The sequence below is a fragment of the Macrotis lagotis genome, chromosome 4 (assembly GCF_037893015.1).
Source record: "Macrotis lagotis isolate mMagLag1 chromosome 4, bilby.v1.9.chrom.fasta, whole genome shotgun sequence".
NCBI lineage: Eukaryota > Metazoa > Chordata > Mammalia > Peramelemorphia > Peramelidae > Macrotis > Macrotis lagotis.
The window spans coordinates 34,008,252-34,021,721 of NC_133661.1; the positions used below are offsets into that span (position 1 = coordinate 34,008,252).

Below are 13,470 nucleotides of genomic sequence, written 5' to 3' on the forward strand. Positions count from 1 at the left end.
TGTTACATGTAAGTTTTAATACATTTTATTCAGTTGTCTAAAGAAAGATCCTTGACATTTAGATTTGTATTTTTTAACTATAAATTATTTGAGGAATACTGTCATTTTTATTATATTAATCCTACTCATTTCTGATTGAGGAATCAGTTGTTTTTCTTTATTTCATTCATTGTAGTTTTAAAATTGTCACATATTAATATATATTAATCTACTGTTAGCTTTTATAATAAATTAATTTCCAGATATTTCATAGTTTTTGTTATTATAAACAATTCTTTTTATCTTAAACCATTATTCTGAGAAAAGGAGTCCATAATTTTACACTAGGCTGCCAAAGAGAAGTCCATAATTCTTTGAAATAATATCTTTTTTCGGGCGGCTAGGTGGCACAGTGGATAAACCACCGGCCCTGGAGTCAGGAGTACCTGGGTTCAAATCGGTCTCAGACACACCTAGCTGTGTGGCCTTGGGCAAGCCACTTAACCCCATTTGCCTTGCAAAAATCTTACAAAAAAAAAAAAAAAGAAATAATCTTTTTTCTCTCTTACTGCAATTTCCAGTGTGATATCAAATAAAAGTGTTTTAATTCAATGAAGTTAAATCTTTTGATGTCTGAATGAAATAATTGAAGTGATTTCCTTATAAGTGACAACCTTTTTTTTTGTTGTTTTATTGAAGGAAAGTCTAAATGGCAAACTGGTGGAAAGTCTAAGAGAGCTATCCAGGGCACACATAAAACTGCAAAACAGGTGTGGTATAAGCATTTCTACTTAATGATTTTCAGCCAGCTCCTTAATGTTGTGATAGAAGGATCTGATGACTCAGAAATTATATATTTCTTGTTTTACTTATATACAGATTTGAATTTTAATTCAGTGCATACATTCCATAAAGCAGTGTGCTGCATTTCATTGATTCTGCATATGTGAGTTCTTTTATTGCTCTCTTCCTAGTGAAGTAATGGTGCTGTGAAAAGACTCCCAGACTAGGAGTTTTAAGACCTGGGTTTTCTTGGTCATGACTTAGGGCAAGTTACTTATTCCCTCATCTGCAGTGTCTTCATGTACAAATGGGGGCATTTGAATTTTAAGCTCCTCTCCATCTGTAATATCCTTTGATTCTAGTTTAGCTGTTAGATCTTTTGCTAGTTCAGAAAGGGTGAATTGATCCTGGCAATAATATCAACCTAATTTTATGGTTGTATACTGTCACTTGTTTATTTAACTTATATGCAATATAAGTACATAATGCAGAATACCGGGCTGGATGAATCAAAAGCTGGAATTAAGGTTACTGGAAGCAATATCAATATGCAGACAATACCATTCTGATGGCAGACAGTGAAGAAGAATTAAGAAACCTCTTGATGAGAGTGAAAGAGTAGAGTGTTAAAAACTAGCTTAAAGCTTAATACCAAAAGACTTAAGATCTGGGAAACTTTATTACTTCTAACAAACAGAGAGAGAAGAAATGGAAACAGTGTCACATTTTATATCTTCTTGGGCTCAAAGATTGGTGCAGCTATGAAATTAAAAAACACTTGCAAAAATAAAGACACTTGCTCCCTGGAAGGAAAATTATGTCATATCAAAAAGCAGAGACATCATCTTGTTGACAAAGGCCCATAGTCAGAGCTATGTTTTTTTTTTTGGCAGCATTGTATGGTTGTGAGAGTTGACTTCTAAGGAAAACTGAGCACCCCAGAATTGATGCTTTTGAATTGTGATGCTGGAGAAGACTTTTGAGAATTCCTTGGATATCAAGGGGATCAAGTGAATTAATATTTAAAGAAACTAATTTAGACTATATTCACTGGAAGGTCAGATACAAAAGCTTCAGTACTTTGGCCACATAGTAAGAAAATGGGTTTGCACTGGAAAAAGAGATGGCAGTGAATAAAATAGATAGAGAGGATCATGGAAACAAAGAACATGATCTTGGAAGGACTTTGAGAGATAGCAGAGGACAGAAAGGCCTGGGTCATAAAAGATTGAACATATCTGAATGAAAATAATAGCAATTTTAGAGTGTCAGAATACAAGTTTATCCTACTCCATAAGTTAAATGGGTGTGGCCTTTATTTTTCATTTCACACAGTTTTATTGGGTTTTTTTTGCATCACGCCTTTGATTTTGGAATTTTTAAATAGACTAGTATGCCTACCTTCTACCTGCTACAGCTTCTAATGATAATGATACTAATTATGACAATAGTAAATTACATTTATATAGTGCTTAAAAGTTTGTACAGTTTTTTGAGTTTGTTTTTATATATGTCCTCACAATAACCCTTTGAGATTGTTGTAAGTATCCCCATTTTATAGTTGGGGAAATTGAGACCCAGAGAGTTAAGTGACTTGCTCAAGGTCATACAGCTAAGAAGTATCTGAAGCAGAATTTAATTTCAGATCTTCCTGTTGTAAGACCTGTGCTTTTCCCACTGCTCCACCTAAATACCCTAGAATATAGATGGCTGGTGAAGAAACTGTTAACTGATGTCTTCCATGGTTTTGGAGAAACTAGAACGTCTGGCCCTGTGAACCGGTTACATCAAGGTTTTTTACAGGCTAGATGGGGGAAAAATGTGGCCCATGTTGGGAACAACTATAAATGGTTCTTTAGATATCTTATTATGCCCAGTACAACGTATTACACAGATAAGTTAGGTCAATTGATCTCTGCCCCTAAGGAGTTATTATTTTAGTTACTATTTTAGACACCTACAGAATTCTATAACAGAAGGTTGGCTGGAGAAATGGAATAGGAACATAAAGGTAACACCTGAAGGATTCCCATCCTATACAGAGCAAGGTAACAGGCTCCTTAGGAGGACAACTAGAGGCTCCTGACTTGGGGGAGGGGTAAAAAGGACTGTTGGAGTTCCATGAAGAGAGCTACAGGCATGCTGCTCTTCTGTAGAGGAAGTCGGAAGTAGGATTTGAGAAGCTTTGTAAGTCATGGGAGAGAGATGCCAGGCTCCCTAAGACTGAATATTCCATGTATGTGGACAGTTAGTATTTGAGGTGAGATAGTTTGTATTTGAGGTGGGGTACGCTGTGGGGGTGTGTATGGAGGCCTTGCCATTGATGCCAAGTCATGTCCTGAAGCACTTGGAAGCACTGATGTTTGGTCCATAGTGGGATGGCAAATTGGGACAGTCTTGGTAAAGTGAGGGGCCAAGATGACAGCATTGGTGAAGACAAGGATGGAGCTTTTAAGGGAGAGGGTGGTGCTTGCTATCTACAATCATAAATCATATAGTATCGTAAATCTATAGTCATAAATCTAACTTGAAGATCCTTGTAGATTATTTAATTCAGTCTTTTCATTTTGCAGTTGAGGAAACTGAGGGTCAAGTGATCTTCCCAAGTTCATGTCCTTAGTAACTGGTAGGGCCTGGATTCGATCAATGGCTTGTGACTTCCAATCAGAAGATGAGAAAAGTGTCAGTAAGTCAAGACAGTGAGAGAACCATGGACAAATAGAGGAAATGCTGTGTAGATAAAATCACGTTCTGCCAATTAATTAGAAATGTAAAATAAAGGACGACTTAGTTGAAATTTAGTGTCCGGATAGGGGAAGTTTATTGAAGAGATGGGAGTCTCCTTCAGGATAAGGAAGTTGACAATGAGGGAGAAGTAGTGGAGGGAAGAACCCATCTCTGTAATGTGGGACTGTGCTTTGGGACTTTGTTGTTGTTTTTAGTGGCAGTGGTGCTAGTTTCTGTGTATATTCTGTTTTGAAATCAGTAGTACAGTTAGAAAAGATTCCCCTGTGAAAAGGGAATGTCTGTAATGGTTGGGAAGCAACATAACTCTAATAGCCTAAGGCTGAAACAAGATATTAAAGGCCCAACATCTATGGTAGATGTTCCTGCTAACTGGATATTTTCCAGTAACACACCCAGCTGGCATTGGAGATTGTCTGTGTTGGAATAGGTCAAATTTTAATTTTAGTTCAGTTTGTAAAGTATCAGTGGAGTGATGTGCAGTTGTTTCATATTCAGTACTGAAATACTACTCAATAGTAGTGCATTAATTTTTCTCTCAGAATAATCTTGTTTTGTTCATTAGCTTGCAAGCATTTTCTGAAATTCTGTAAATAGGTAATTTTGTATTTATAAAAAGGAGTGTTTATCCAGATGATTGAATGATGTTTCATGTATTTTTTATACATGTGTGAATATAATTTCAGTCAATTATCCATTCTAGTTGTTTGCATGGGTTCTTGGCTCTAATTCTGTTCCTAGCTTTTTAGGTTTCATTCCTGGATTCATTGTAGTTTTTACATTCTTGGGAAAAATAGTTTAAGATAAAATTAGAGCATTGACTGTAACTGTTGTGCATATTCTTAGATTGGAGTGAATTCTAAATTTTAAGTTAAACATTTAGTATATAAAATTAATAACTGATATTCGTATTATGGCCTCATTATTTCATTTACATTCACAGCAGCCCTGTGAGTGTGTACTATATACATTAATATCCTTGCTTGTCAGATGAAGAACTGAGGTTTAGAGAAGTTAAGCGGTTTGTTCATGATCATATCACTAATAAATGTATGAAGTGGAATTTGAACCCATACCTTTCTGACTTCAAGCTCAGGTCTCAACTATCCAGGAATAACATTTGTGGATAGACATCTGCACTGTACTTAGTCTGGATTTATAGTCTGTGGGTAGAGTCACACTAAGCAGCCACAGCAGATGATGCTATTTCCTAGCCCTCTGGGCCCTAGTAGATAATATTGTGAATTGTTATGATCAAGAAATTCACTGTCTCATTTTGGGAACTAACCTCTGCACGCTTAGCGGTCTGGGAGCCTTTCTGTCCTGGTAGAGACTTGTCTTACATCTACTGGGCTTTGGAGAGTCTAGGTCACACTGTGTGGGAGGAGGCTTTGAATTTGTGCTCTATTAAATGAGGAACTGCATGGATGACTTTTTATTTTCAGAATATTGTGAACTATTGTACCTGAACTTAAATATTCATCTAATAATATTTGAATCAAAATACTGAATCACAAAACTGCCCCTTTTGTTTCTGGCAAGAAACTCTTTTCCACTTAATATAGTTATACTGTAAATAGAAAAGGAGGGTGTTTTGTCTAAAATAGTTTAAATATGTTGAGTATATTTTACACAAATTAATATTTCTTGATAATAAAAATGATTTCATATTTTTTAAACTTACTTTAGAATGCTCCAGTAGACTGTAAAATAACATCCTCTTCAGCTGGAGATAAACATTTTGAGAAAAGTCCCACTAAAACAAGGCACCCTCGGAAAATTGATCTAAGAGCACGCTACTGGGCCTTCCTTTTTGACAATCTTCGACGAGCAGTAGACGAAATCTATGTTACATGTGAATCAGATCAAAGTGTGGTGGAGTGTAAGGTAAGATTCATCATGAGGCTCCATTTTAAATTGTTTCCCATTATCATCTTGATGTTTTTTGAACTTCAATTCTTCAAAACCATCTCCTTACCTTACTTTGTGTGCATGAGTGTGTGTATGGAGGGGTGTCTCTTGGACATTGCTGCTCTTTTTTTTTTTTTTTGATTTGGTGCAAATTCAGGTGATTGTTCCGTTTCAAATCCTCTCTTCTGATTGAAAAGCATATTCATTTCTTGAACTAGGTTATTCTAATTTTCTGTGTTGAGTAAAAAAGTTTTCTATAATGTTGTTACAATTTACTGTAAGAGGCAATGAATTTAAGTAAACAGCCCCTCCTAGTTTTATTTTGAATCAGTCTTTGGTGCATTCTCCATTTCTGCTGTAGATGGCACTAGTAGGATTCTGTCTGTTTTCACATTCTTTGGTTTCCTGCTTAATGTCTTAATTGTACATTGTACCCTTTGGGCTGAGATAGTTATCACTCTTCTAATTCACTCTGCTGGGAGAAAAAGTGAGATTGATGGCCAAACATAAACAATGTCTGGGTGGGATGTCATTGTAAGGTGTGTTTTCTAATTTTAGATAACCTTGTGTTTGTAGTGGATATTAAACAGAGACACAAAAGCATAAAAATTCAATTGTGTGACCCTTTTAATAAGTATAAATTATATATTATATTTGCTGTATGATGAATAAAACTATCATAAAAATTGAGAATAACCAGAACAGTATAACTTTACGGAAATATTAGAGACAACTTTTCCTTTTACATTAAACATGAATAAAAAGCTCAACAAACTCTGGAAATCATTATGTAGTCTTTGAAATAGGGTCTAAAGTGAATTCACATTTTATCACAGGAATCTATTTTTCCTTCTAAATTAAGAACAGCCAAATTGGGTTTGAAATTAAGTGTATAAATATCAAAAGCAGGTTTCAAAATGAACAGTAGCTAAGTTTCCAAATTGGTGGCTAAATTACCACAGTTATATTTTCAGTACAGAAAATGTTTTGTTGTTTAAAAAAAATAGTCTGTTTTGAAGTGTAGTCAGATTCTTGACTTGTAAGGATCGCATCCCTATCATATATAATTGGGTGAATAGCTCCCTGTGTTGTACTAGTAATGCTTCTATCTTGGGCAGACATTGCAGATGGACAGTGAGATGTGGTGGAAGAAAGTAGACTGGATGGTATTTGGGAAATAAGGCAGTGTTTTTAAGGACCCTAACCCTTCACTTTGAAACAGAATTCATCTTTTTAAAATGTTAATATTATTCTGATGTTATGTAGCTGCAAATTGTGAAATATCTCTTCCTGTGGATTGAGTACCAACATTTATGAAATAACAGACATAATGACATATTGAACAATTGAAGTTTTTTTATATAGTTGGTAGAAAACTAGAATACATTTGGAAAACCACTTATTGTCTTCTTTTCAGATTGTATTTGTCCTTCTTGGAATTCTGATCAGACATGGTGAGACTTAAATAAATACCTTAGCACCTAGAGAAGTTAGTGGCTGATCTCTAAGATGATCTGGAGACAATTTAACTAATCATTTCATTTTGCAGATGCAGGAGCAGTAGCTCATGAGAGACTTTGGGACTTAGTGGGTGGAAGACTGGACTTGGGTCTGAGAAAGGCCATAGTGAATTCTGCTTCAGTCCCTGGGCCAAGCTCTTCAAGTTTCTGAGGCTCCATTTCGTTATTTGTAAAGAGAGGGATAATAATACCTTACATCAAGTCCCCAAAGATTACTCTAGGTTTCATTTTGGTGTTCCAAACAAGTAAGCAAGCAGTATAGCTCCATATGGAACAATAGGATTCTTTGAGACTGTTAAAACAAAGAAGAATGTATTTTCAGTACTCTGTCTAGATAAGGAGTTGGCATCACAAAGGTTAAATAATATTTATTTTCAGTGAACATTAGCCATCCTGATTTTCTGTGGGGAAAATTTTCCTTCCCCCTTTTAAAATGAAATCTGTAGAAAAATCCTTGTTCTCATTGTGATATAAGACATTTCCTTTGAAAGAACTCGGCAACACTAGGCAGTATGGAAGCCATTGTGATCAGAGAGGGTGGCTTTGCCAGCAGCTGGCAGAGCAGAAGAGACTTTCTATTTAGATATGACTCATCAATAAGCATTTCTTAAGTACCTACTGTGTTTCAGTTTTTAAAGTGCCATATGAATGTCAAGACCTGAGGATAATGTGCAGATAATCATCCTATACTAATTCTTTTCCCCTTCCTTTACCATGTTCTTTCTCCCACCAATTCAAAGTTTCATTCATAAGCGCATTTTCAAGACATGACTTCTTTCTCCCTTCAACACTATCCTTAATGTATATGAATTTTTAGAAGATATTTTTATGATTTTGTTACGATTTTTTTCAGTTAAAAAGCATTTTTTCTTTCTCACTGCCTCTCCCCATTTCATCTCTTATTCCTAAAAGAAACAAAATGAAAAAACTTTTAACTAATATACATTACTGAGCAAAGCGTATTCCCTAATTGGCCATGTCCAAAAATGCATGTTTTAGTGACAGGGGGTGTGGTAGCAGGTTTCTAGTCCTCAAAATCGAGGTTGTGTAAAGTTCTCATGTCTTTCCAAGTTGTTCATCGTATTGTTAGGACATAAATAGTTCTCTTGGCTTTGGTCTCTACACTCTTCAGTCATCAGCAAGAATTGATTTAGTGCTTATTCTGTGCCAGCATGGTGTTGAGTGGGTTCTGTGGACACAGAGACACCCCACCCCCCAAAGAGATCACATGGATGAAGCCAGGACAGGGAGTTGAGGGTGGGGAGGATTCTAGACCTGGGGCAGTGAGGGTAAAGGATCAGATGGAGCAGGGACATGGACTCGGACTGTCTGGAGCAAGGAGCACCAAGAACACAGGGCTGTTGGTGAAATGGAATAAAATGAAAGATGATTGGACAGGTGTAAAGGAGGGGGGGCTTGCTGGGAAGGATTTTGTATTTGATTTGGAATTTGTTATTGCTAGAGGTAATAGGGAACCACTGGAGCTTATTGGATGGTGCTGACATAATCAGATCTGCCCTTGAGGAAGATATATCTGGCAGAGACTGAGTCAGGGAGACCCACCAGAAGCTTCAAGCAATAGTTCAGGCATGAGGTGATGAGGGCCTGCACCTGGGTGGTGGTGTAAGTGGAGAGAAGGGGGTCAGATGAGAGAGGTGGTAAAGATCGAAGGGACAAGACTTGGCAGCCCTTTGGACATATGGAGTGAATGTAAGTGAAGGGTCAAGGATGAGACTGGGAAGATGGGTGCTTTTGATAGTAATAGTAATGCTGGGATGAGGGAGGAGCTTTGGGAGAAAATATAATAAGTCCACTTTTTGACACATGGAGTTTGAGATGTCTGTGGAACATCTTATTCAAGATATCTAATAGGCAATTGATGATATGAGACTGGAGGTCATGGGAGAGGTTAGGGATGATTAAATAGATCTCCAAGTGAGAAAATACAGAAGAAGAAGAGACAGCCATCCAAGACTGAGCCTTGGGGGAAGACTGACAGGTAGGAGGTGTCACTTGGAGGAAGATCCAGTAAAAGAAATTGAATAGATGAGTCAGATGGAGAGAGGCGGGTCAATTAGGGAGACCTAGAGAGCAAAGAACATTCCTAAGAAGAGGGTGATCGGCAGCATCAGGGGCTGTCGAGAGACCTGGAAAGATTGGATTTGTCAGTTAAGTAGATCTTTCCAGTTTTCCCTGAAATTGTCCAATTTATTATTTCTTATGACTCAATACTAATCCATGTCATTTGTTTGTCCATTTCCCTTAGCTTCTCGTTCTTTGCACAAAATAGTGGTTATAATTTTTTTTTTTATACATTTTGGTCCTTTTTCTCTGTCTTCTATTACTTTGCAGGTTTGGACTTGTGAGAGTGTATGCACAGTTTAGTGACTTTTTTTGGGGGGAGAGGGTAGATTTTCAAATTGTTTTTCAGAATGGCTTGACTGTATAGCTCTTACCAACAGCACATCAGTCCCTGTTTTTCTGACAACCTGCCAACATTTGTCAGTTAAGTTCTTTATCAGTTTCATCCATGTCTTGGTTATGAGCTAGATTCTCAGAGTTGTTCTAATGTGTGTTTTTCTAATTTTTGTGATTTGGAGCATTTTTACATATGTTGTTAATTGCTTAGAGTTCTTCTCTTGAGAATTCCCTATTCATTTGCCTGTGATCACATTTATTATTGGGGAAAGACTTTTATTTTTAGAGGTTTGAATTTTTTTCTCAGATAGTTTGGTGTTGAGAACTTTATTAAAGAAATTTGCTGCAAAGAAATTTTTTCCTGTTTACCTCTTTCCCTTCCCTGATCTTAGCTGCATTGGCATTTTGTAGTCTCTGATCCAGCATATCCCTTGTTTGGACGTGAATTCTTCTTTTGCTTCCATGTTCCAAAGTTAATGTCTTGCTTGTTCCTCTCATTGGTTCATAGTATGACCTTTCATATGTAAGTCATATTTCCATTGGTATATCTTGGAGCTTATTTTAGTATATGGATTTCAATTTTCCCAGCAGGTTTTGTCAAATGATGAATCCTTAGATCAATAGCTCGATTTTTGAATTCTAGGTCTTAAGATTTATTTGCTTTTGAATATTACATAGTTAATCTGTTCCCCTGATCAATCATTCTATTTCTTAACTAGTATCACATAATTTTTTTTAAAAAATTTATTTATCTTGAATTTTACAATTTTCCCCCCTAATCTCACTTCCCTCCCCCCACCCCCCACAGAAGGCAGCCTGTTAGTCTTTACATTGTTTCCATGGTATGTATTGATCTAAGTTGAATGTGATGAGAGAGAAATCATATCCTTAAGGAAGAAAAATAAAGTATAAGAGAGATAGTAAAATTACATAATAAAATGTTTTTTTTTTTTAAATTAAAGGTAATAGTCTTTGGTCTTTGCTCAAACTCCACAATTCTTTCTCTGGATACAGATGGTATTCTTCATCACAGGTATGCCAAAATTGTGTCTGATTGTTACACAGATGGAATGAGCAAGTCTATTAAAGTTAATTATCACCCCATGTTGCTGTTAGGATGTACAATGTTCTTCTGGTTCTGCTCATCTCACTCAGCATCAGTTCATGCAAATCTCTCCAGGCTTCTCTGAATTCCCGTCCCTCCTGGTTTCCATTAGAACTACAATGTTTCATCACATACATATGCCACAGTTTGTTAAGCCATTCCCCAATTGATGGACATTCACTCAGTTTCCAACTCTTTGCCACCACAAACAGGGCTGCTATGAATATTCCTGTATGAGTGGTGTCTCTTCCTAACCTCTTCAGGGTATAGACCCAACAGTGGTATTGCTGGATCAAAGGGTATGCACATTGTTGTTGCCCTTTGGGTGTAATTCCAAATTGCTCTCCAGAAAGGTGGAATGAGTTCATATCTCCACCAACAATGCATCAATGTCCCAGATTTCCCACATCCCCTCCAATATTGATCATTGTCCTTTCTGGTCATATTGGTCAGTCTGAGAGGTATGAGGTGGTACCCCAGAGATGCTTCAATTTGCATTTCTCCGATAAGTAGTGATTTAGAACAATTCCCCATATGACCTTGGATTGCCCTGATTTACTCATCTGCAAATTGCTCTTGCATATCCTTTGACCATTTGTCAATTGAGGAATGGCTTGTTTTTAAAAAATTCGACTCAGTTCTATATAATAATATCAAATAATTTTGATATTTATTGCTTTATATGTTAATTTGAAATGTGGTACTTTCTTCCCACCTTTTTTCATTATTATCTTTGAGATTCTTGACCTTTTATTCCTCCAGTGAATTTTTCTAGCTCTATAAAATATTCCTTAGGAGTATTTTATTTTTATGGTATTGGTTGGGCCTTCCCATGAACAATGAATGTTCTCAGAATATTTAGGTGTCTCTATTTTTGTAAAAAGACATTTGCAGTTATATTCATGTGGTTTGTCTTTGTTATAGACAGTAGACTCCCAAGGGCTTGTTTCACTAAAGGTCCTTTTCCCCTCTTCTTGGATAATACAGACCTTTCTCCTTACAACTTGGCACATGCATTCCGCAAAAGCACCAGGCTACACAAAATTGCACAGTAAAAACCATAGAACTTTTGAGAAAATGGAATTAGGACAACAGACTCAAAAGCTTCATCTGTGACCCCCAAAGATAGGAAATTAATAGAGATGGCAGCATGATTTTAAGCCTATTGTTAAGAAATCCTCAGATGCTACAATTAATAGTGGTGACTTTCACGACCTTCAGCTTTTCCCCGCAGAATACTTCTTATACATTGCCCTCTTCTCTCCTCTGACACTGTTCCCTCTACTCCCATCCCAGTGTAGGCCCTCATCACCTCATTCCTCAGTTACTGCCAGAGTCTGCTAGTGGGTCTGCTGCCTCAGGTCCCTCCCCACTCTAGTTTATCTGCGATTCAGTTGCCAGATTGATCTTCCTAAAGCACAGATGTGACATGCCATTCTCCTGACCCTTTCTCCTACTTTTCTCTCTCCTTGCCTTCCTCCCTATCCACCAACTATGTCATCTGGTAACACTGGCATCCTTGTTTATTCTTGAATAAGAACCCCCATCTCTTGGCTTTGGTGTCTTCTGGGCCTGAAGTACTCTCCTTCTCCTCTTCCTGGATTCCCTGGATTTCTTCAAGTCCCAGATGAAGCCCCACTTTCTCATTACTTTGTCCTCCAAACATTGGTATTTGAGTCTGAATTAGCTCACGTAAAATATGCAGTATGTCTCAATTCAATAAACATGCTTTACATAACCCCATCAAATGTCTTGACCTATTACATATATTCATCTTTTTCAAATGTATTTAGAAGCTATTGATATGATATTTAAAATCTTTAAATATGTTAATGAATTCTTAATGGCTTTTTTGTCCCTCTATATTTTCTCACTCACCAGATTCTAATTGTGTTGCCACTATCATAGGGAGGTCCATGAAGATTTTTTATATTTAAAAAAGTTTCTACACAATTGGAAAATGTGTGTGTGGGGGGACCACATGGGAAGCCACTTTTGTTCAGGTTACTTGGTCCTTGTTAGACAGCTTAATATAACAGGAGTGTCCCCAGTGGGAATGGAGTGCGTGGTTGCTTCTGTGCCACTCTTGAGCTTTGGTGGGTCTGATGAATCATTCATTGTAGCAGTGAATGTGATCAGAAACAAATGAGAAGACCAAATGAAATCAGGGGCTGGTGTGTGTGTCCTGGAGCTACTTTTCTCTTAAAAGCTGTTGTACAGTGCTTAAATGTACAGGCAGTGTTTAATAAATGCTTGTTGACCTCGCTTGAAGTGGCTTTCCCATGGAGAAGCTCATTTCAGAATGGAGGGCAGAGGCCTCCAGAGGACGGGCTTCAAGTCAGAGGCTTTGTTTTGATTCGTAGCCTTTGGACATATTCTGTTCCCAGAGGTCTGGGTTCTTGTGAAGGGACTCTTAAAGTTTAGCTAGAGCCTTGAGGGGCTCCCCCTCATCCATCCACAGGCTCTCTCTTGTTGGGACCATGCTTTGCTCCACACTTCTGGGTCCACCCCATTGCACTCCCTGCTGTTAGGGATGTCCCGGGCCCCAGGGCTTGGCACCAGGATTGTGTGTCAGGACGACAAAGGGATGGCGCCAACCAGCCTGCTGGATGCGCCAGTAACTAGAATGAATTACAAACCAATCGAATCCGTTGCAGCCAATTGGTAAACTAATTGGTAATTTTAGCTGTACATCTATATGTCGTTATCTGACTGCCTGTAATGTTGCTTTCAGAGCTACTTTTGTTCAGCTTCATCCTGCTTGACAAAATGGCCTTCATAGCTTTAGGGAGAAAGATGTGCATCAGTGAGTATGGGGCCGCTCCAGCTGCTTGTCTTGTTTGTATTCCCTTGTTCCTAAAACATGACTCGGATTACAGCTGCATGGTCGTGCTCTGATCCCTTCTGATAATGTGGAGCTAAACATTCCTTAAAATAGGTTGTTTAAGCCATCACTGTCCCTTCTGTGGGCCAACTCTAGTAGCAGAAATGCAGCTGCTTCGAGTGTGC

At 37.6% G+C, this 13,470-nt stretch overlaps 1 protein-coding gene across 5 annotated transcripts in view; it reads left to right on the top strand.

The window, feature by feature from the left end:
- The window catches only part of SCAPER (S-phase cyclin A associated protein in the ER), a 381,601-nt gene that overhangs the window by 38,314 nt on the left and 329,817 nt on the right, over positions 1-13,470 (top strand). For all 5 annotated transcript variants that reach the window (XR_012477706.1, XR_012477705.1, XM_074232482.1 and 2 more), the window contains exons 4-5: positions 679-749; positions 5,197-5,394. Coding sequence is in view for 3 of the 5 variants with exons in the window: in XM_074232482.1 (XP_074088583.1) it covers positions 679-749; positions 5,197-5,394 (269 nt within the window). In the remaining 2 variants the exon portion in view is untranslated. The remainder of the gene's footprint in view (positions 1-678; positions 750-5,196; positions 5,395-13,470) is intronic.